The sequence below is a fragment of the Colossoma macropomum genome, unplaced genomic scaffold, assembly GCF_904425465.1.
Source record: "Colossoma macropomum unplaced genomic scaffold, Colossoma_macropomum, whole genome shotgun sequence".
Taxonomy (NCBI): Eukaryota; Metazoa; Chordata; class Actinopteri; order Characiformes; family Serrasalmidae; genus Colossoma; species Colossoma macropomum.
In genome coordinates this window covers 26,019,123-26,043,566 of record NW_023494809.1, presented here as the reverse complement: position 1 = coordinate 26,043,566, position 24,444 = coordinate 26,019,123, and the positions used below count along the sequence as shown (strand labels likewise).

Genomic DNA, 24,444 nt, shown 5'->3' with positions numbered 1-24,444 from the left:
ACTTGCCGGGTCAATCTGTAACAGGAGTGCCTGAACATGAGAGTGTTGCCTTGGACTGAGGAGACGTCAGAGGCTGCGCGGCTTTATTGCTAACTAGACAGCTGGTTCTACAGACAAAATAGATATCTCTGACAAACTTTCATGATAGCAGGTAGCTGAGGATGCAGATTTTGTCCTAAATACTTTTTTGTTTTTCTGTTTTTTCTTTCTTTGTGATTAACCAGAAGTTCAGTGTCAAGCAACTAAAGTTGTCTGGAAGTTTCACCATGTAAAGCCAGCCTTATGGAAAAACTAAACTACATGAACTGCTTTTTTTCTGCGTTGTACCATTGTAAGAATGTAAAGGTTGCTGTTTCGAGTTTCAGCAACTGCCCTGTCACTTCCACTATAAACACCGTTCAAGTCAATTAATGTTCAGTTCTTTTCTAAATATGTGAAAAAACAGCAAATTTATTTTCATAGAAACTGACTGCATGTTTCAGAAGCAGATAGACATTAGATTGTAAAACTCTGAAGTATTCCTTTAAGCAGAAATGAGTTTTGCTTACTTTCTTCTAGTTAAGTTAGACATTTATGAATTGTGGCATTTCTGTCAGCCTCTGTTGCCTCCAAACTTCAGGGGAAGATTTATGAGTCATTTTGTCTTTCAGAGGCAGCACTGCCCCATTGTTTTTGCCTGCCTTTGTGATCCATCTCACTGTACTGTCTTCCAGCACTCAGCCACAGGGCTGTAAAAGCTGATTGATGGTGTTTTTGCTTGGTTCTGGATTGCATGGGTTGCCTGAGCATTTTATCTCAAGGATAAAAGGTTTGTTCTTCTGTGTTTGTGTATAATCTGTCTTTATTTCTGAATCTTTGTTGTTTTCTTTCTTCCTTAGAGGCAGAATCAGCGCAGGATCTGCAGGCTGATGTCATCGGCCTGATGGGGAATACACGGTTCTGGCACGGCAAAGACTACTGCAACTTTGTCCACAAGGACTGGATCCAGCTGGATAAACCATTCGATGGTAAATAACCTCTTTTTATCCTGATTATTCATAATGTATTGGGTGAAAGCAATGAGGTTAATAAACGTGATGTGGATAAAACATGCTGTGGTTACCAAGCAACATAACAATTCAAGGGCATAGGAGTAACTTGTAAAGTGGGGGGACACTTTAATGTTGGGGGGTCCAGGATTTGATCTTAACATTAAAAGTGAACAATCTCAACATGAACATAAAATTCGTGCTGTGCTTTAATTACAGCACCAATTTAATAACAGAAACATACTTTTTCATTGTATACCAGAGCTTATATCTGCAGATATAACAGAAACCCATTTTCCACATCAAACAAAAAGTCAATGTAGTTATTTTGCTTAAAGGACCCATTTCCTACATTTTTTCACTCAGAAAGTGTGTGGATTTATCCACCAAAATCAGTTGCAATTCGTTTTTACATGACCATTTTCTACCTTGTCTCTCTTAGAACTAACAGGCAGTTTTGGTTACTGTGCCTTTAAGACTGATGTATGTAAATGAGCTCTGCTGTTGGCCAAATAGGTTAATATTTGTTCATTTTTGTGACCTCACAAAACAAAAAAAAAATTAAAATAAGCTGTTTTTGCAGCGCAGTTGACACACTCATATGCTGTATGGACTGGGGAGAGAATGGCACATTTTGAAACTTAAGCAGTGTTTACATACTACACTTTTTTACTTGTAAAAATGAGGAAAATTTGATTTTCAATTATATTTACATTCAAATATATAATATATATAATATTTTATATATAATATTATATTAAATATATAATATTTTTGTTAAAAAGCACATTGTATTTGTTTACCTCCTGCCCTTTTTCTCACTTTTGATTAATCAGTTGTTTCAAGCCTAAAGACATATTATTGCAGAATGTGTGTAGCACAAAACGTTGAAGTTTTTGGTACCGCTTTATATGGATGGTCCACTGAAGATGCTTTGTAGATGCTCAGTCTGTCTTTTAGGGGGCAGTCATGGGCTGGAGGTTAGGGAACCAGCCTTGGGAAGGTCGTCGGTTCGATCCCCGGGCGCTGTGGATAGGGCTGCTCACTGCCCCCCAGTGTGTGTGTTCACTAGTGTGTATGTGGTGTTTCGCTGCACGGATGGGTTAAATGCGGAGGTTAAATTTCCCTGTTGTGGGACTAATAAGGGTTACTTAACTAACATTCAACTAAATATCCATTAAATGCAACAGAACTTGAAATTGTGTGTGAAAGGTTCTATTAACCCTAAACCTAACCTCAAGGCAAAACTTACACCTACTCCTAAATCTAACCCTAACCTTAATATTGTTGATAATCGACTGAGTATCACCAGAAAGTTTGTTAATAACATAAGTATCTGTGGATCATCTGTAAGGGACCAACCAAATAAAGTGTGACCAAGTTTTTGTTTGACAAAAACCATTTACAGATTTTTTTGTTTTGATATGTTAATTCAATTCAAATTAATTTTAGTTTTTATTTGTTTTCATTGTTTATTTTACCTTGCTCGACGACTTATTCTGTAGATGTGTGCTGCTGCCTAGCTGCTCAAGCAGGATTTGTGAACGCTCCAAACTAACATGAGCACAAAAATGAAATACCAGATGTAGTATGCATGAAACAGGCCAGGGTCAGATCCATTCCCTTCTTCCTGAAGAAAATCTGAATACTTTTCATTCTTTCTCTGTTTCCTTCCCTGCAGCCTTTTCACTGTGGTTTGGTGGGTTAGATATTTTTGATTCGGTTGTGGCCTTAAGCATTTTCATTTCCTACTTCAGGAACAGTTTTTGTAACAGACCATACATGTTTAATCATTTTCAGTTTTGACACATTAAACACAGATACTGCATTTGAACTTGGAAACAGGCAACAAATAGAACCAATAAAAGTGGGTGGGGTGTTTAGGAGGGAAATGGAATATAGTTGATGTGTTTGGTCATGTGAATATTGAGTATTTATATATTAACACCACAGAAGCTGAGTCAGCCAATCAGACCTCAGAATCAGAGCTATCCGTTTTATAATTAGCGTTGTATCAGTTTGTCTATCCTGCAATTACTGATCTCTGATAATGTCTGTATTTGCTTACTCAAAGTACCTCTTTAATGCACTACTCTTTCAGACTTCATTGACAGGCATATCACTCCCAGAATGCCTTGGCATGACATTGCCTCAGTGGTTCACGGAAAGGCTGCCAGAGATGTTGCGCGGCACTTTATTCAGCGCTGGAATTTTACCAAGGTGACAAACCACAACTATCAGCTCTGATACTGTTTCATCTCACACACTTCACTTGACTTGTTTCTAAACCACGGAAATCCCTCAGATGATGACTTTAACCTTTTTTTTTCACTCTTAGATCATGAAGCCGAAGTACAGGTCCCTCTCGTACCCATACCTCCTCCCCAAATCCCACTCTACTGCTAATGAGATCAAATACCAGGTCCCAGGCTGCATCCCTGCTAATGTTCAGGTAATACAGGCTGTCACAGCTTTAGACTCACATGCACTGTGAGATATATTTTTTATTTACATACAGTCTACGTGAGAGTTTTGGACACACCTGGTTGTGTTTTTTTAGTGGTGTCAAAGTTAAAGCACTAAATTATTAACACTGAATTTTTGCTTTGACTCCGTAACTGCAGCCCTACAGTCTACATTTTTTAAACCTTACAGTTTTTAAATGGAAAGAAGATCCATCAGTGGCTCTCTTACTAAAACCAAAGTTATTCCAGCTACTGCCATTGTGCATTTATCCCTGAAGGACATAAGCAAAACACAGCATTCATGCCAAAAATATCAGTAATATCAGTAACTTTAGCACAGAAGGACACATTCAGCAGACCACACTGGTCAGTGCTTGCTTGAGAGCTATGGATTAATCAGCAAACAGCAAACTGACAAAAGCAATAGCAAAGTGAAAAGCTACAGTTCTTCTCAATACAAGATGTGACATATGAGAGCAATAGGCTACAATCACAGAGGAGTTGTAACCTGCAGCCACTGTTGATTTCACTGGCCATCAGTGATAAAAATTAAAATGGAAAAGAAATCATATTTAGGGATAAATGTAAACAAATAAGACAAATTTGATTAATCTTGATTAACTACACAAAATACATTTTCTAAAAAGATTTTTCAGGCTCATATTTTTCATAATATTAAAGACAATTTAATCTAAAGCTTGTGATTAAATACTTGAATTGATAGTAAAATGGATCCCAAGATAAGAATTAATTTACAAAATTAAAAATAAATAAATAAATAAAAAGTATTTTTAGCAATGCACCGCCAACAAATACTTCCCAGCAGGCAGCAAGTGCTCAGCATGTGCTCAGAAAGCTGACTGAGGGAAAGCCAAGAGTGTGCAAGGCTGCATCAAGGCGAAGGAGAGGCTACTTTAAAAAATCTATAATATAAGATTTTTTTAAAACACTTTTTTTGGTCATTCTAGATGTGTTATTTCATAATTTATATGCCTTCACCATTTTTCTATACTGTCTAAAAGTACAAATAAAGACCGTTCAGTAGGTGTGTCCAAATTTTTGACTGGTCCTGTTCATTAAGAGCATTTGTAAAGTCTGGCCCTTCTCACCCCCCTCAGGTGTTGCGGTCTGCTTCAGACTGGTCAGCTGGTATAAAGCACCACGAGGAGTCCATCCACAATGCCTACGTCCATGTGATCGAAAACAGCAAACACTACCTCTACATCGAGGTGAGCCTTTCTGATCGAGCAACGTTTACGAGTATGATTTATTATATTTGACATGATCTTGATTTTGTGTTATGTGGTGCATTAAGTATGATCACTGTTGCTTTTCAGAACCAGTTCTTTATAAGCTGTGCTGACAACAAACTTGTCTACAACAAGATTGGTGACGCCATTGCCCAGCGGATCATCAAAGCATACCGGTTAGCTGAGTGTCAAACCTGTCTCTCATGCTCACCTTTAGCCTAGTTTATGTCAGGAAAACCATGATGATGGAAATTACGCAGCCCTGTTAGTCATAAAACCAGGAGCACTTACTCACATGCTCACATCTACAAACACACACAGGTTCAGGACAAGGGTTCATATGGGTCCTGTATGTATTGTATGTATCACATACACTATATGGACAAAAGTATTGGGACACCTGCACGTTACACCTACAGGAGCTGTTATGACATTTCATTCTAAATCCATAGGCATTAATATGGAGTTGGTCCCCCTTTGCAGCTCTAACAGCTTCCACTCTTCTGGGAAGTTTTCTACAAGATGTTGGAGAGAGTCTGTGGGAATTTGTGCCCGTTCATCCAGAAGAGCATTTGTGAGGTCAGACACTGATGTTGGACGAGAGGGCCTGGCTCACAATCTCCGTTCTAGTTCATCCCAAAGGTGTTCAGTGGGATTGAGGTCAGGGCTCTGTGAGGGCCAGTCAAGTTCTTTCACATCAAACTCACCCAGCCAGGCCTTTATGGACCTTGCTTTGTGCACTGGGGCTCAGTCATGCTGGAGCAGAAAAGGTTCTTGCCCAAACTGGAGCAAAGTTTGGAGCGTACAGTTGTTCAAAATATCTTGGTCTGCTGAAGCATTAAGATTTCCCTTCACTGGATCTAAGGATTCTAGGCCAACATCTGAAAAACAGCCCCATATCATCATCCCTCCTCCACCAAACTTTACAGTTGGCACAATGCAGTCAGGCAGGTAACATTCTCCTGGCATTCGCCAAACCCAGACTCGTCCATCAGACTGACAGATAGAGAAGAGTGATTCGTCACTCTGCAGAATACATTTCCGCTGCTCCAGAGTTCAGTGGCGGCGCTTTACACCACTCCATTCGCCACTTGGCACTGTGCTTGGTGATGTAAGGCTTGCATGCAGCTGCTCGACCATGGAAACCCATGCAATGAAGCTGTTAAAGCCAGAGGAGGCTTGGAACTCTGCAGTTACTGTGTCAGCAGAGCGTTGGTGACTTTTATGCTCCATGCTCCTCGGCACTCTGCGACCCGCTTTGTAGCTTGACGTGGTCTGACACTTCATGGCTGAGTTGCTGTGGTTCCTAAACGCTTCAACTTTTCAATAATACCACTTACAGTTGATTGTGTAATATCTAGGAGGGAAGAAAACTTGTTGCAACAGTGGCCTCCCATTACAGCACCACACTTGAATTCAGTGAGCTCTTTAGAACGACCCATTCTCTCGCAAATGTGTGTAAAGGCTGACTGCATGGCTAGGTGCTTGATTTTATACGTCTGTGGCAGTGGCACTGAATGAAACACCTGAATTCAGTGATTAAGAGCTGTGTCCCAATACTTTTGTCCATATAGTGTATAAATGCACACCCCTCACCAAGGGTAAAATGACTGTATTGCACAGCTTAAGTTACTTATTGCTTTTATACAACGCCTACAACATAAAATATGATGAAATACTTATTGTAATTAAAATAGTTTTTGCTCACCAAATTACCACCACATCAATTATGCTAATTTCCGCTTGAGGCTAACAGTGCCACGCATTCATTTTCCTACATAATCAACTCTGCTTGAGGCACATCTACCAAACGTGAACATTTGAAGCATGTAATTCATTCAAGTAACACATCTAACATTTTACTTTTTATATTGCAGTTTTACTTGTTTACCCAATCTTTTGATAAATATTTCAAGGCCTCAAAATAAGTTCTCAGCTCCTCAGTTTGAACAAAACTGGGTTCTAACTTCATCCACCAGTGCACTTGGTGGTCCATGTGAGCAGCAGAACAATCCTTTCACAGCACAGTTGTTCTCAGTGATGCATTACTACAACATTCAGCTGTTGTGAGTTGTTCTTATTCATGCGTATATTTGTATTTTACAACAGCTTCAAATGCAGCTGAGCCAGTCAGATTTCAGGATTGGATATTTTTTAAATATATCTAAGTACTTACCCCAAAACACAAAAGAAAATTGAAGCATAACTTTGCAAAGTAAGTTTTCCTACACAGTCAGGAGATTTTTGTTCTGAAAAACATGGAAACAAACTCATGCACAGACACACACACACACACACACAGTGAGCTCACACTTATAAAACGGCACCATGCTTGGACTCATTGCTGTTGTGCTTGGCTTCAAGACTAGTTTCCATTCTACTTTAGGTACATAATGTTCAGCCCAGAGGGAACAACTGCCTATGAATTCAAGGCGGCATTGAAAATGAAAGCAGTAAAACAGGACTGTTTTCACAGAAAAAGCCTAAACTCCCTCTTAGTCCTTTTCTTTTTTTATTCAAATCAACAGGGAGGGTAAGAAGTATCGTGTATATGTGGTCACTCCTCTCCTGCCTGGCTTCGAGGGAGATATCAACACAGGAGGAGGGAGCGCCCTCCAGGCCGTCATGCACTTCAACTACAGGTAACTGTGAGATTAAGGCCAAAGGTCATCAGTTCTGTGTCAGTGTCTGCACACATCCTGACAAGTAGTGAGTTAGTCTGCAGCTTTTAGGTCAGGATGTTGGAGAACGCTGAGGAAATTCAGCTACTCAGCAGAATTCCAGTCAGGTCCGGAATTAAATACTTGGAGTATCAGTTAAACCAGAAAAACATTCCTAGTGCATTTATTAGACTGTTAGTACTCTATTACAGGGAAAGCTTTGTTTCAGAACAAAGAACACCGTTAAACGTATCCCTGTGGGTACCCTGGCGTCTCCGCTGTGGAAGTTGTATTTAATGTGAAATTTCAGCAAATTTTCAAAATGTTTGCCTAACTTAGTTGCTGAGATGGAGGCAAAATCATTGTAGAGAAACATACAGACTCACAGTGTCTACAACACAAATAAAGCCATTTTATGTGCTCTCCGAAACAACCAGTGAACCGACACGTACTGAGATTTTATATGTAATGTTGATAAAGGTTATATAGTGGTAAATCTGAAAGATAATGTTTTCTTGGGGGGTTCTTTTGCCGTGCATGTACCCCTCCACCATGAATAGATATAAAAAAATGTGTTTAAGGCCAAAACCTAATTGCAAAACTATCATAAAACAGTGTCTCAGGCATCAGGGAGCACTTTCATAACCATTTGTGAGGCATTCGGTGCTTCAGACGTCTGGTTCCTGTCACCACTGCTGGCTTGACAAGATTCTGTAGAATGGAGCATTTCACATTAAACCACTCTGAAAGACTTTGTTTACATCTTAACGATTTAATGTGTAGACATTTTAAAAGATCGCTGGAATTCCTCTTTAAATGATCGCCCAAAGTCTGTTGTGGGTCATAATGAGATTTAATGAGATCAGTATACAAGGTGACAAGTATACAATCTGACAAGTGAGAGGGACCAACATGGAGAGACTATAGCCTACATACACTGCTAGCATCACATATGAATATCAGATTTCATTCATTTCAAACAAAATTATCAACCGAAAATACATGTGTATATGTTTTCTAGTGTAGATAGATAATAATCGAATAATGATGATACAAATAAAAAGCAGTGAAATTAGCTGTTCGGCTACCTGCTAAGTGACAGCTTAGAGTGCACATGACATGTTTTCTCTTTCGCAGTTGCCTTTTGTTTTGGCTTGCAGTGACAACTCAATGTGATTGGTGTGGGAGATAATTTTAAAACGTGGGGGAAACAAGCTTCTGGTGCCCCCATAGGCCCCTATGAAAAAACAGCTATTAGGACTATGCTGATACATTTATACTGTGTAGGCTCTAAATGTATTTCCTTAATCTTAAATTTAAAAAATGTGTTATTCTGCACGCTAGAGAAGTGTTTCTTATCTCTAGGTTAGAATGTGCAGATTCCATAGACATGCAGGTCTTCAAAATGCAAAATACTGAGGTGTGGCTTGGGGCTCTAACAGTAGAAGCATATGAAGTGATGTGGTTCCATGAGCTTTATTAGACGTCAGACATTTGAGGTTTATTGCTCTAAAATTTCTGTGCTATTTTCTCTGTGTTTTCAGAACGATGGTTAGAGGAGAATGTTCCATCATATCCCAGCTAAGGAAAGAGAGTAAGTCAACTGCCAGTACTTAATGATGTGTGTCTTTTTCTTTGGCAATCCAGGAAAATCCAACCCATAAACTTTTTTCTTTTATGTTTATGAGAAAAGACTCTAATGTCAGACTCTTTTATTATTAACGCTTAGCTGTAAAATGCAACTTTGGAGGTCCTTCAGTTCAACTATGCAATATTCTTTTTCTTCAGTAATACTGATGGAATGCATTTTCATGTCTGAAACATAAGGAATGAGGTTTTTGTCTTTATAGGCGAGCAAGCATGTACAAAAGTGTTTTACTGTGGTATTATCATTTTAGTATCATTGTTTCATATGAAGACTGCAGTTCTGCTGCAGTTTTTTGTGTAGAGGTGTGAATTGTACGGGGCCCTGCTGGTGACATCCTGTGTGAATAAAAATAATCTGTGGCCACGCTGTATGAAGGCATGGGAACAAGATCATGCCTTATTAAGCTATAGGCTTAATCATCTCATTCCCACACCTTACTAAGTCATGGTCACACATTAGGACCTCACTCCCACGCCTTACTGAGTCGTGGCCACGAGTAAATTATCTCGTTCCATGCATTATTTTTATTTATACAGGATGTCACCAGCAGGGCTTCGTAGAGTTGTTTTCACAGTGGGGGGGTTCTCACCGCTCCTGTTTCACCCCTCATTGCTCACTAGCAGCTCAACAGAGTCACAACATTTGATGCACAGAGAGCCAACTGTCCTAGTTAATCTGATAGCAGAGTTATGGGGAAAATATTTTATTTCATTAGATAAATTAAAAACAACCGAGTCACTTTACGTTCTGCTTGAATGGCCACTAGGGGGCCTGCAGAAAGAGCTTAACTCATCACTGTCCAACACCTACATTTTGAATAAGAAAAAATAAGACAGAACTTGTTCTGATTGATTTAAAGTGATGAATGGTTTGTGTGCTTGTACCTAAGATTATCCATTAAAATTTCAAAATTCAAATAACATCAAAATTACATTTTCATACTTTTATTCACAATCAGATTTGAGTTGTGTATTGTTTTGTTATAAAGGGCCCCTATTACCAAAAGGCTGAATTTAATATGCCAACTATGGTTTAAAAATAGCTTATTAGCAATATAGTTTGATAATTTTCCAAAAATTCTTCAGATTTGTGCTCAAACAAGGTCAGAGAACACATGAACCAAAGGAAATTTTACAGTTCAGATATGAAGTTAGCTTATTTCAAATGGTTTGGTCCGTTGGCATGCCTACAGGGCAACAACACTCTATAGGCAATAGCAGAGAAACAAGAACTTCCTGTTATGTAACCTGCTGTGTTACTCAAGCAGGCTGCAACCATGGCTCTGTGCAGATGACCATAAATGTACATCAAGTAGCTGGGCAGGTTTCCTGCACAGCTGCACTAATCTACAGTTTATCGAATGCCTCCTTTTCATTATAATCAGTGTTAAAAATAGCAGTGGTAGTGTGACGCTGTAGAGACGCCTTGTGGCTGTGTAAGGTTACTGATGTTTCTCTGAGAGAAAGAAGTACAAAGTGCCATTTTTGCATATTATCTTCACTCCTCTCCTGTGGTTGTGGTTTCTGGTTATACGTTAGCCGATAAGTGGGATGCACTCCTTGACTCCTGGAAAGAGGCACGAGTGAAGTTTCTCTGTGTGTGAATAATCCAGCAGCCTGCTGGTGTTTTGTTCCACCACTGCTGGAGCTGAGACTTCCCCAGTGTCTAAACCAGCTTGTATACAAAATGTGCTGCATGGATTAAAAATAGTTTGGCCAAAAATCAAATTCACACAGTTTTCACGATGCTCGGTAAGTAGTTGCCAGGATAAGCCAGGACATTTTCAGTACCTGAAGTTTGCTTCTTTATTTTTGCGCAGTACTGGCTCATGTACAATATGTAGGTCAGAGACCACCTTTCATTTATTAAATTTCCAGTCAAAAGAACTGTTTGTACAAGTTATTTATTTATTAGCATCAGAAAAAAAGGAGGAAACATATTTGACAGAAAAGTACACAGAAGCCCCAACAGCTAAACATAACTTTTTCAGTATTTAGTGCGTCCTCACTTTGCATTTGTTACAGCTTCCATTCCTTTCAGGAGACTTGCGTTCAGTTTTTCCAAAAAAAATCTGCAGGGATATTTTTCCACACCTCCAAAGTTCAGTCCTAGGCCCAGTCGCATTTCACCCCTTGCCCCTACCACTCAGCCCTTACCCCTTCATTTTGTACGTTCATGCCTAGGGGTAGGGTGTCCTGATTTTTTATTGAGATAGAGGGGTGAAGTGTTAGGGCTACATGGCCCTCCAAACTGAGGTTTTTGAGAGGCTCACTCTGAAAAACCGGCAAGATGGCTGTGCAAGCGTCCAAGAAACCCTCAAATGTATGTACTTTCTCCATTAAAAATACAATAACCATTGTTTTATCTTAGTTTAGTGTCATTTCAATGTATTATGGTCCTTTTCTTCATGACAAGCATAAAAAATCGCTAGTATGCTGATGTCTCGGTAGCTAGCTAAATTTCCTGTTCCACCTTAAACGGTGCAGCAGTTACATTCTGGCGCCTCAAGCTTCAGATCTGCAGCACCATTTAAGGTGGAACAGGAAATTTCGAACAAAAAGCTGGCAAATATCTGACTTCAGCTTCATATCATTGAGGAAATTAGGGGTGGGTGATAATAAATAATTGCCCTCCCTTTTGAAGGCGTATGATGCCCTAAATGTAACTAAAGCCCAGCAGTGAGGAGCTGAACTTTACCCTCCTCTGCTGTCACTGCAGACTGGCAGGGTCGCCTACAGAGCAGCGCTAGTAGCTGTTAATGAAGTGATGCTCTTTTTATTTGAGGGTCCCATTTCATAGGGAAGATTTCAACCACTACACCTTGTAAGTCAGTTCCAAGGGTTTAGGGTGGCACTTAAAAACAAGGGGTAGGGGTGAAAATAAGAAATGGGACTAGACCTTAGAAGTTGGTTGTATTTTCTGCTTCTCACAATCCAAGCAATCCTAAACACATTCAGTGACGTTGAGGTCTGGACTCTGGGGTGGTCAGTCCATTGTTCTGAGAACAGCAGCAGCTTCTTTGTTTGATGTGTCCATCTCCTTTTCTCAGTGAGGCTTCTTGACAGCTACACATCCTTTCAGACCCATAGCGCTGAGTCGTTTTCTCACCATGGAAGGATGGACAGAAACACCTGTGGATGTTTTCAGATCTGAAGCAGCTTGATTTTCTCCTCTCTCTCAAAGATGAAAGCTTTAAGTGCTGTTTATCTGATGGGGGCAGTTTTGGTGTCTACCAGGCTTTGTGTGTTTGTTAGAAGTTCAACTTTCTCTATAACTTTCAATCATTTTTAAAAACAGTTTTGTAAACTCCATTTTTTTTACTTTGACATTTCCCTTCCTTATGCAAGTGGATTGTTTTATATCTAATGACATCAGAAATATCTCCTGAAAAATGAATCACTTGTACTCAGTGGCCACTCTGACTGGAATACCATTCCAAATAAATGTAGAGCGGTCTCTTACACAGTACTATTGATGGAAGCTTGTAGCCACCAGTTTAGCTTTGGGCAAACTGCTTTACTTATTCTTCATACACTTACCTCAAACTATATAGAATTGTTAAGGAATCTGAGTCTTGATGTTGACGTTTACTGTTGTATGGTGTACTGTTATCTCTGCCTGGGGATGTTTAAGAGCCAGAGCTGCACTGTGGAGCCACCACACACAGAGCAGGAGAGGCGATAATGTGTCAGTGTGTAGTACGGCATTTATTAGAACCCCTGCTGTGTTCCACAGAGCAATTAAAGGCTTTTGAGGTGATGGCTATTTTAGGAATAGCTAATTAGCTGGGCATTCATAAATTCATGCTACAGTTTCTTTAAAACAGCATAACATTAAAGAAAAACAAGTTTGTGGAAGCTCAAAAAGACCCTCAGTTCGAGGGAAGTAATATTAAGAAGTCAAAAATACTGAGATTGCAAGTTTATTAAAGTAAATGAGGAATTTTCTAATTCCCTCCCTGTCTGCTCAGGAAAACTGAGTGATTTTTGGCAAACTGAGTGATCTGTATCAAAATATGATTTGAGATTAACAGACCACGCTGTTTCCATCGTGTTCAGTGGCAGAGCCATGTTTTGCTCAACGTTTTTGCACACAAGGCACCACATTTTATTCGCACTGCACGGCTGCTTTTTGTGACGGGAACAGCTAAAAAGAGTTTATCTTGAAGCGGTCAAGTTATCTACGTCCAGAACGTTTTCTCTGCGCTTGCTTATCAGACGAATGTGAAGGCGGGGCTTCAGTGTCAGTGTATAACCAAATGGGCTAAACTCATCGATATTAAAGATCCAGATTATCATAACATATTCAAATGATGCTGTGTCAGACAGCTCTACCCAGCTTGCTTTTAGCGTGCTCAAAACGCAGCTGACCGGCTGTTGGGCTTGAACACTATTGCTGCTTTCACACGTTCCTGCTATGGGTGCGGCCAGGTCTTCTACGAGTGCCAGCAATCAGCTCATAGCAGACGATTGAGTGTGAGGCCAGTTGAAAAGACAAGAAGATAAGAAACATACAGAAAATACACAAAGCAAAAACCCATCAGATGTAACTGTATGAACAAAATTCAGGCTCCTGGCTGCTAATCTTGTTCTTAGCTGTATAAGTATAATATCCACTTTTATACAGTCATACAGTGTCAGAAACCACATAAGCAAATCTGTTTGAAATTATTAAGCAAGTTTATGAAGATTTAGGCACACGGCTAAGGCTGGTGATTGCTGAGTTATAAGCTTCTTTTACTTTAACTCTGTAGCTCCAGTGCAAAACTGAAAAAGGAAATATGTATTTGAGTTAAGGGAAAGATATGATTTTTGGCCAAACCTATGATTCTGGGCCGTTTCTATGTCTATTGGCCCATCCATCATTAAATTACAGCCCTGAAAATGGCAGCTGGCATTTTTAAAATGCTTTGATGACGCACACCCAGCGCTCTGCGTAATACTGTTTCTCATTCATGGACTCATTCTGGTTCTTTGTGTGTTTTTGTTATTGGTAAGTGCCTTCATTGTCCATGCTTTTTTTGCAGTTTTTCTAGTTCTCAAATGATGAATCCTACATTACACTCAGAAATAAAGGTAGTAAACTGTCACTGGGGCAGTTCCCCTCTTGTCACTGGGGTGGTCCCCTCAAGGGTACATCTCAGTACCTTTAGTCAGGGAACATAGCTGTACCATAATCCACTGAAATGATATTCTCTAAGCTGTACTGACTCCACACACCCCGTCTCGTCTCCAGGCTTTTATTTTATTGTTTTAAAACATTCAGTTATGAAAAGCCTTAATGAACGAAAAATGTACCTGTACAGAACCTTTATTTCTAACAATCTACAATGTTAATTAGCCCTTTTAGTATGATGCAAAAAAGTAGCTGTTGACTGTATCTACACTTTTTCCTTTAATAACCTGATTTATGATGCTGTTGTTGTGTTTATTTCATATGTAAAGAGTGTGATCTGACTGTGCTGAGAATCAGGATAATTTTATTCAGTTTGTGCCACAAACTACAATATTTGAACTGGGAAACACATGAACTGGAATGTAAGTCACACATTAGTAACATTTTTTAACATTTACTCCAATTAAACAAGACAGTAAGCACTTACTAATCTGAACTGGGCTCTGAATAACCTCGCACACTCACTCGAAACCTGGTGCATCCAACAAGAAAGGAAGCCTTGTGCATATTTATACTCATACAAAACTGAGTAGCTCATAGAAAGCTCAGATTCTGTGCAGTGAAATTTGTAAAATGTGGCCAACAGGGACGCGCATATGGCGTAACTCCTCTGGCGGCAGATGTAAACAAGCAGCTTTGTACTTTTTTATGCCCTGCACTGAGCTCGGCTGGTTCATGTGGTGTGTTTGAGTCAGGTGTAATACTTCTGTTGTGATGACTGTTGCATCATGGATTCCTCAGATCTTTCTCTCTCCCCCTCTCTCTCTCTCTCCCTCTCCCTCTCTCTCTCTCTCTCTCTCTCTCTGTTTATGCAGTGGGAGATCAGTGGATGAATTACATCTCTTTTGGTGGTCTAAGGACCCATGCAGAGCTGGAGGGCAAGCTGGTTACGGAGCTGATCTATGTCCACAGCAAGATGATTATTGCAGATGACAATACCGTCATCATCGGTAAGAGGATTCACCACTGAAGCAGTATGACTTTATTATTTTATTACAGGGCTGTAGTTCTGTATGAGGTTATTATGCGAAAGCACTGGAGACTGTTAGAGACACTGAATGTAGAATATACAGCTTTGGTAAATGGTGAAATGGCGCCACCTGCCTTCTTGACATTGTGTTACATCTGCTGCTCCGTTATCTGACACACAGAATGACCCGACTGTCTAGTAATTATGAAAATTAATTTGTTAATCAGTCTGCCGATATAAGCGTCTTTGCTTGGCTAGAGTATCGTCACTGGCGAACGCCCTTCCACAAATTAACTCTGTCATTCTCTTGGCTCCCGTACATGTTTCACACTTGTCTTGCATTTCACTCGTGAAGACAAAACGTTCTTTCTCTTTACTCTTCCAGGCTCGGCCAACATCAACGACCGCAGTATGCTGGGGAAGAGGGACAGTGAGGTGGCTGTCATCTATGAGGACACTGAGACTGAGACGTCCGTCATGGACGGACAGGAGTACCAGGCGGGGCGATTTGGACTGCACCTGCGTCTGGAATGCTTTAGGTAGCTACATGCTTTGTTGGACAGTGAACTCACAGTGCCCCTTCTCAGTGACCACAATTTTTGTAGCCTGAGCCAATAAAAACTTCTCACTTGTTATAGCATTAATGAATCAGTATTATGAAATAATACATTCTATAAAAATATATCAGCCAGCTATGATGCTGGTCAGTTGAAATTTTGCTGAGACATGTTTTTTCGTAGCTTTGCAATGTCCATTTTCAGTGTATGTTCTATATCACAGTGTTGGTTTCAAACCACATTACATAGACAAATCACACTCATTCAGACTGTGTAAACAAGCATATTTTACACCCTGAACAGGATGATTCTGGGAGCTAACACAGACCCCAGCATAGACGTCACTGACCCCATCAGTGACCAGTTCTACAAGGAGGTGTGGATGACCACTGCTGCTCGCAATGCGTCCATCTATCAAAAGGTCAGCTTTTTTTTCCCCATGTATTTCCTGCTTATGTTCTGTGGGATCGGCTAATTATATCCGTTTTCACTGTTATTGTTCTCTGTGACGCATTCGAGCCATTATAATCTAACTAGAGGCCAGTTTCTTGTAGGTACAGTTTCTTCATAAAAACAGACTCTAACGGAACGTGTCCTCTGCACACTTCCGTTCATTTTCAACTGGGAGTAGCGGATAAAACCATGAGGGACTGTGGGACAGCAAGCCCCGAGAATTTGACTCGTCACACAGCGAGAAAAGCTTTGATCGTTTTAGCAAGAGTAATATTCCTGACATTTTCCATACACAAGTATGGACCCAAATAACAAAAGGACAAAATTACAAGAAATCACTGCAGCAACCCTCTTCATTCTTCATGGCGTGATGTAGCTTACTTAGAATGTTTGTCCTCCATATTTATAGGTTAGTATCTTTTGAATAGTACAGTTTAAAATGAGCCTAATGGGTGTCATGTTATTGTACATACACAAAAATTATTTTGTAATAATAGTCATATTAATCATATTAATTAATAAAAATCATATTTCACATAAGTATTCAACCCTTGTGTGGTGTTCAGGTCTGTGGGACCCATTTTCAATGTTTACCAAAATAAAAAATGATGCGATTTATTATTATTTCCACCCCAGATTCTTGGCCTTTGCTCATTTTCTGTGAAGAACATATAAAATAACCCATTTTCAGTATCTTCACTCTGTTCACCCCCTACACATTTACATTACACATGTGGTGTTGGGTGAACCCACGGGGAATAAAAGTGTGGAGGTGCTGTGTCCTTCACTCTGTTCTCCTCCTACATGGCCTGCTGTTAGTGTGTTTATGTGTGTATGTTGTATATGTGTGTGTTTGTGTGTGAGGGTGGACGACAGGCTGCTGACTGGCTACAGCTGCCAAAGGAGAACCCTTCTTGAAACACTTGCGATATTTTAAACATTGGTATTTTTACATAAATTGTGGCTGTATTGATTTAAAAAACAATAATGTGGTGGGTCCACCAGACCACTGAGTAACACACACATCAACACCACACAAGGGTTAATTCAGTAGTTCTGTTTTTAGAACCAACTTCACAAGAGTTTTTACAACCAACTTCACCTCGAGCAGTGAGGGAGCTACTCCTGTTGCGTGCAGTGGGCACTGTAACGTTTTGCATGAAGTGGAAATGACAACACATTTCCAGCTCAGTAAACCTGCATGATTAAGCTTGTTTTTATCATCATTGCGTTATGAGTTTCTGCGATAGACACGTCACAAAGGGCTGCAATAACAGAAGGAATCAAACTACATTACATGTGCATGGAGCCAGAGTGATGTAATTATATCAGAAGGGAATGTGGCATTAGGATCTCTGCCACTAGCGAGTGGTAGTGAGGTTCCCTGAGATGGGGATCAAACCTCACTCCTGTCTCATCCACTCAGCGTTTCAGCCACTTATAAACCACAAACATGCTCAGCTGAACAACTGTACTATAGTTTTATGCTAGCCTACAACACTGAATAGCCTATCACACCTGAAAAAATTGCTCTGTTTGCACAGGCCTTTAAATTGTAGATTGCAGCGCCCTCTATTGGCTATTCTTGTTCTGCTATATATGGCAGGATGCGGCAATTGAGTACACACAGTGTGCAATATGCATAGTTAATTTTGCAGTGATTCTAGGTGATCATCCAGGTACACTAGCAGTACACTACATTTGGTTGCGTTTCCTAGTGTGAACACACTACTTGCACTAAAAGTGACCCTTATTAGTCAGGGAAATTTAACCTCCGCGTTTTAACCAATCCGTGCCGTGAAACACCACATACGCACTAGTGAATGCACACACACTAGGGGGCAGTGAGCACACTTTCCAGGAGCGTTGGGCAGCCCTATCCATGGTGCCCGGGGAGCAGTTGGTGGTTAGGTGTCTTGTTCAAGGGCAATTCAGTCACATACCATTGGCTCAGGGGATCGAACCAGCGACCTTCCGGTCACAGGGCTGGTTCCCTAATCTCCAGCCGATATGTCTTGTACCTCCTTCCCTTTTGTAACATACCTTCTTCTCTCCTGCAGGTGTTTCGCTGCTTGCCCTCCAGTGATGTGCGGACAAGCCTGGAGCTAGAGGGCTACCTGGCCAAGCCAGGCCTGGATAAGGAAGACCCTGCACGGGCTAAGGAGGAGCTAAAGAAGATCCGTGGCTTCCTGGTCCAGTTTCCTCTCTACTTCCTCAGCGAGCAGAACCTTCTGCCTCCCATTGGCTCCAAGGAGGCCATGGTGCCCATGGAGGTGTGGACCTGAGAGGCTGAATAGTTGTTCGTCCGGGACTTGGACTTTCCACGACACAGTGTTTATCAGCCCAGGGCACTGTTGATGAAGGACTGCTCAGAGACTCAAGTGGGTTTTATTCCAGGTGGGAGAAACGGAGACCAAAGGAGAAGAGATGAGTCTCGACTACCAATCAGTTAATCAAGCGACACTGATGATACTAGCCAGACTGATTTGCACCGTCCGATCTGAAAGTGTGATTAATATTCTTTATTGTTTAATATCGTTTCTAACACTATGCAAACTGGAGCAAAAAAACTTACTACACTGCTCATAACTGCCGTATGTGGCTCACTCTGAACAGCGTACACGAGGAGTGTGTGAAATATGATCTCTGACCTCACAGTTTGATTAGATTCAGATTCTTTAAGAACCATAAAATCACTAAATTGTAATACAATTCACTTCAATTTGGTATTGTTTGGTGTGGTTCAGAATTATTTTTTATATTGCACCAAATGCGCAAACTACTACACAGTTGTGGAACATAGACAACAGGGACTTGAAGCCATGACGGCGGCAGGGATGGAAAAAGACTGTGCTGTTCTGGGCCATTAACGAAGTTTTAGCGCTGGTTCTTGCTGCCGATGTCTGCTGTTCTGCTCTGGCAGAAATATCAGTTTGCCGTAGTCACTAAAACATGGTATTTCAGTGAGAATTTAGTATTTAAAGTGAGTCAATTCCACATTTTTCTTGTGTGTTGAGTCACGTTTTATTTACACTAGACAACAACACTATTGCTTCACTGAGTTCAGTGCAGATTTTTCAAAGACAAAATTTAAAGAATTTAAAAATTGTTTGCATAATTAAGTGGTTTAGATGTAAACAAAGCCATTCAAAGTGGTTTGATGTGGAATACTGTATCTTAACCGTAGGGCTGGGCAGTATGACCATCATTTATCGTCATGGTGATAAATTATGTCCCAGTATGTCCCAATATTCTTTTCTGATCATATGCAGGACTTAAAACACACTTCCCACCTGCACGTTTGATTACAAAGAGAGCATCATTAGTCCTGTTTAATTGGATTTAGTGCAGCACAGTGTGTGAAATTTTGAATGCAAGTCATTGGACTAATAGTTTTTGATGGTATATTTTAAATATGGCTCTACACTGTCTGTTCCAACTTACCAGGTGTTAAAAATATATCCGTGACAGATCGCCTATTGTAAGACGTTCCTGAAGTATCTTCATATTAAACTTTTTTTCATATTGCCCAGCTTAAGTAGCTTAAGCTACTTAAGTGAGTCAGAATTGTTCACAGTGGTGGCGATAGGAACCAGAGTTTAAAGTTTCTAGAAAAAAAAAACTGTTTTATGAAATAGTTATGAATACAATGATACACACTGTTTTGCGTTAATTTTGACGGTTTTGGCCTAAAACTTATTTCGTAAAAGCCAGAGGTACTTGCAGGGAGTTACAGGGCTCAATAGTCCCTAAAAGAAAACTTATTTTTTCAGATTTATCACTATTTTATCATCATCAAGTTTACTTATAAAACCTCAGAAGACTCGTGTTGGTTCGCTGGTGGTTTAGGTCAGTAAATAAAATGGCTATATTTATGTTGTAGACATTATGACCCCTGGTTCCTTTCACCACCACTGTACAGAAATCAGAGCCTCTACAATGAAGCATTTCACACCAAACCACTCTGAATGACTCTGTTTACACCTGAAGAACTGAATTATGCAGAAATTTTACATCTGTGAACATCTGTGGAATTCCCGTTTATTATAGTCAATTTTTTTCTATATTTTTAGATTTGGCCTCAGGAGAGCAAAGACGTGGAAACCCTTTGTTCCGCCATCTTGGTAAAGTTGTTCTTTAGTGACGTTGGTTTCCATGGCCACAGTGTTAATGTTGATTAATTATAGCCACGTCTACCACCGCCATTGCTCAGTGTCCCTAATAAAAACAATGCACCAAGCTTTTAACAAAATTTTGACCAAAAGATCCGTGAATTCTTCATCATACATTATTGTGTTCGGTTATAATCGATCCTAACATTCCAAGTTGATTCGACACCTGCAGACGCATTTTTACACCCCTTCTTTTATATTCTTGGCATCTTCAGACATTCCATGAAATGCTGCAGTGTGTAGAGCTGTGCGAGTTTCGTGAAGTGGTTACTTTTGCATGCCTTTCCTTCAGCTGGACAGTGCTGTGGCCTCTAATGCATTCAACACAATGCAGATCTTTTTCTGTATCTAAGTGCCAATTGTAACATCCAGTATATGCAGTACGTTGGTTGTAACACTGCTTTTATATATGGGTCTTTGTATTTTGCCTTTACTCTAAGGACGATTACTGTACCCGGCATACAGTAGGCCACGTTTCTATGGACGGTTTACTCAACACTGTCTAGCAGACAGTGACTTTATTCTTTTACGTTTTTTTCCTGCTCATCATTCACGCCCTGAAAGCCATCAAATGACTTCTCTTCGGATCGTGGTCTGTTGAAGTGCCTCGCGGAAACATTGTTCAGCTCTTACAGCGTATTTCCTCATTACTGATTGTCAGTAGATAAGACAAGTCTACTGACGAGTGATGGCACGAGGATCAACAACTGCTGTGTCCTGACCGTGTAGGCGGTAGACTTTGACTATTAACGAGTCGGTCTATGGAGCAAATACATTATATGTGCACTGAATGAACAACGTCAACGCAGCAGTTTGAATGTTTCCCAGTTTGAAAGTCTATGTGTGCTTTATTGTGTCACTCCTGACCACGACTAGCAAAGCACTCCTAACAGCATGGTAATAAGTGTAAGTGCGCTGGGACTTTTGCCTGATCTTTCCTTTTTTTTTCCTCTCTTGTTTTTTTGCACGAGCTGTCAAATACAGTAACAAGCTTTATTGACAATGTACACATGCACTTTACATGCATTAATGTAATTAAACAATGATTTTCATGTGATTATACGCTCATTTAGCTCATTGTCAAGATTTGTGCATCATTTGTCTTTTGGATTTTGGATGTGTGAAGAAGATTTAATGTGGATAGAAGCATACAAAGCATCATGAATACTGGGACCCAACCTTAAAGAAAAAAATGACTAAAATTACTAAAAACTAATGTTTTCGTTTTACACAGATGACAAAGCCTAGTTGAATAAAGGAAACCTGAATAATTTGACTTTAAACATTTTCTAACTTAAGTGGTCAAAATCTCATTACTGCAACACAGTAAGTTTGGAAGATAAGTGTGTAAATAAATGTAAATGTAAATTTTTTTGACCAATTTGTTTATAATCTGTGTACTGTTGTCAGAATAAGTGTTTTACAGCATTAAGTTTTACATTATTAAGACATATATTTTACAAAATATACTGTTTTTTTAATTTTATCGCATTACGGAAACACCTTCACAGCCGTTTTGTTGTTTTGGTTCACTTCCTTTGAGTTTACAAGGAATATCTAAAATTAATTAAATAATTAATTGAAGTTTAACAGCTAAAAGTAATTTTCTGTGCGATAATGAGAATTAGAGGGAAAATGGCAGAAAAAAAAAGCATACAGGGCTCCCGTTGTTCTGCTAAGCGATATGAATATTGTTTATCATGATGATACGACCATGTGCATGAAATTTGTGGATATGGTTTGTTGTCGTTTCATGAAAATGTCACATATAGTACCTCAAAAAGTTGACACTCCCCTAGTTTAGGGAAACTTATTGACTCTAATTTCTTCACAGTGGTTGTGATAGGAACCAGCAGACATACGTCTATGCAAATTTTATTTACTATGCATATATGATGCTGATAATAGTTAAATGGTGGCAAATCTGAAAACATAATATTTGGAGACTATTTTGCCTAATACACCCTGCATGGACCCCTCCGCAATGAATGCCTTTTAAAAATATGTTTTGGATCAGGGGTGTGAAACTCAACCACTAAAGGAGGCCATTAAAAAGTCTAAAAAAAATCCATGGGCCAGAAAAAAAAAGGTTTGATTTCATTTTTTCATTAATGTTGTGCTATAACCCAAACTGGCCATTGTTCAAAATATGCAAAAATGTAAGCGGTAAAATACAGGCACTTATAATAGACCTTGAAATATTGCATGTATACTTGTACATATATACGCTCAGTCTTTTAAACCTACCTGTATGCTTGAACTAGACTCCTGGCATCCTTTCTTTGCTACAAGTTCATTAAGACTTGGGCTCAGTTTCAAAGCTGACGTTAGGTGTTTATGTTGGTTGAACTGCAGCTGAAATGCAGCTGGTGTGTTTGGTGATACGACTGGTGTGGAATTGTGGAATTGAGGTGTAACCGCTGTCCCATAGACTGCTGTTGGGGTAGGACAGACAGAGCAGTGCATGCTGGGGACTGTAGTGCAGCGCATTGTGAAACGAGCTAATATTAATACAAAATGAAAACACCGGATAGGATTGTGTCACGGGCCTTGTGTTTGACGAAAGCTTGTGTCAAAACTATCATAAAACAACGACTAAGGCATCGGGCAGTGTGTCCAGAACTGTTTGGTATAGTAACTTTCTGTGAGGGGGCTTTTGGAGGTGGACGTCTGGTTCCTATCACCACCACTGCAAACAATCATGACGGAGCGTCCCAGTAGGATTGTAATAGTATGTTCGCAACTGAATAGAGCATTTCACACCAAACCACCCTGAATTACTTTGTTTACATCTTAATGATTTAGTTATGAAGAAATCTTGAAAAATGGTTGGAATTCCCCTTTAACGTCTTTATGTATATTCGAGACTCATTTTAGTCTGAGAATTGCTGTGGTGTTTTTTTATTAAGTAAACTGCCTCAGTCATTCTAAAGCGAAGGGCTTTCTTTTAGCCACTGTGGATTAAATCAGTAGATGAGCTAGAGCAATAGCTGCATAAGCTGTATAATGTTAGACCACTACAGACCCCTAAAGTGACATGGTGAATATTTTTAATGAGGCATGGCCACAATTAAATATATATTGAGGCCATCTGGCCACAAGAAACTTAACTCGTGGCTTCAGTATATTAATTTGTGGCCTTAATATAGTAACTCGTGGCCTCAATTTATTAATTCATGGCCACGCCTTAAGAAATAATCACTACGTCTCCTGAGGGCAGGGGTCAGCAACATGCAGCTATTTTATTGCCCTGTTGCAGCTGTACAACAGAGTTAGCTAGATTTGTAGGTAATAAAATAATCCTCCTCTGCAGTGAAATAAAGCTCTGCTGATCGTTCAACACAGTTTAACAATAAAGGGTCTTAAACACTGGAGTTAATGTAGAACTGCTAATTCACCCTTTAACCCTGAAGGTCAGCGCAGACTGCTGGTCACCATAGCAACACAGACAGCAATCATGTCTAGCTAGTAGCGACAAAAAGGCAAAGAGAGAGATTTAAGACAAACATTGATAATTTGGAGATGAATGGACTTATTTGCATTTATAATCTCTCCAGCTGGTTTCCTGATACGTTTAATCTGCAACGAGAAACTTAAACACTAAAAAGTAGTGAAGCTGAAGTCTCTTCTTGTTGTAATTCTCCCATTCCACCTTAAATGATGCAGCCTGTTACATTCTGGCGGCTCAGGCACCATTTAAGGTGGAACGGGAAAATCAGAACAAGAAGCTGGCGAATGAGAAGCGACTTCAGCCTCGTAAAAAGTCGAACATTAAGAGACATTTTACAAGAAACTGTTCTACTTTTTAGTAACTCTTTCCTGCTGAAGTTATGAGAACAGCGGCTACAGCTGAGCTAAAGCTTAAAGCAGAGCAAAGTAAGTCTGTGTTTTCGTTTATATTATATTTTTAGCCTATGCTAGGACATTAGCATATCGCTGCCGTCAGAACAAAACCTCGTATCTCAAAAATGGTAATTTTACAGGAGAAGGAAAAAACATACTTTACTTTCAATGTAAGGCAATGGAACCAGACTTTTATCCATTTCTTTTGGTCCATTCGACTCTA

General features: G+C 39.8%; 1 protein-coding gene across 1 annotated transcript in view; it reads left to right on the top strand.

The window, feature by feature from the left end:
* pld1b (phospholipase D1b) overlaps positions 1-20,088 on the top strand; it is a 96,583-nt gene extending 76,495 nt beyond the window's left edge. The window contains exons 17-27 of the mRNA XM_036558191.1: positions 879-1,007; positions 3,130-3,248; positions 3,367-3,480; positions 4,612-4,722; positions 4,831-4,919; positions 7,272-7,385; positions 8,948-8,997; positions 15,042-15,176; positions 15,582-15,735; positions 16,057-16,174; positions 18,267-20,088. Coding sequence (XP_036414084.1) covers positions 879-1,007; positions 3,130-3,248; positions 3,367-3,480; positions 4,612-4,722; positions 4,831-4,919; positions 7,272-7,385; positions 8,948-8,997; positions 15,042-15,176; positions 15,582-15,735; positions 16,057-16,174; positions 18,267-18,491 — 1,358 coding nt within the window. The 3' untranslated portion in view covers positions 18,492-20,088. The remainder of the gene's footprint in view (positions 1-878; positions 1,008-3,129; positions 3,249-3,366; positions 3,481-4,611; positions 4,723-4,830; positions 4,920-7,271; positions 7,386-8,947; positions 8,998-15,041; positions 15,177-15,581; positions 15,736-16,056; positions 16,175-18,266) is intronic.
* Positions 20,089-24,444: the final 4,356 nt, after the last annotated feature.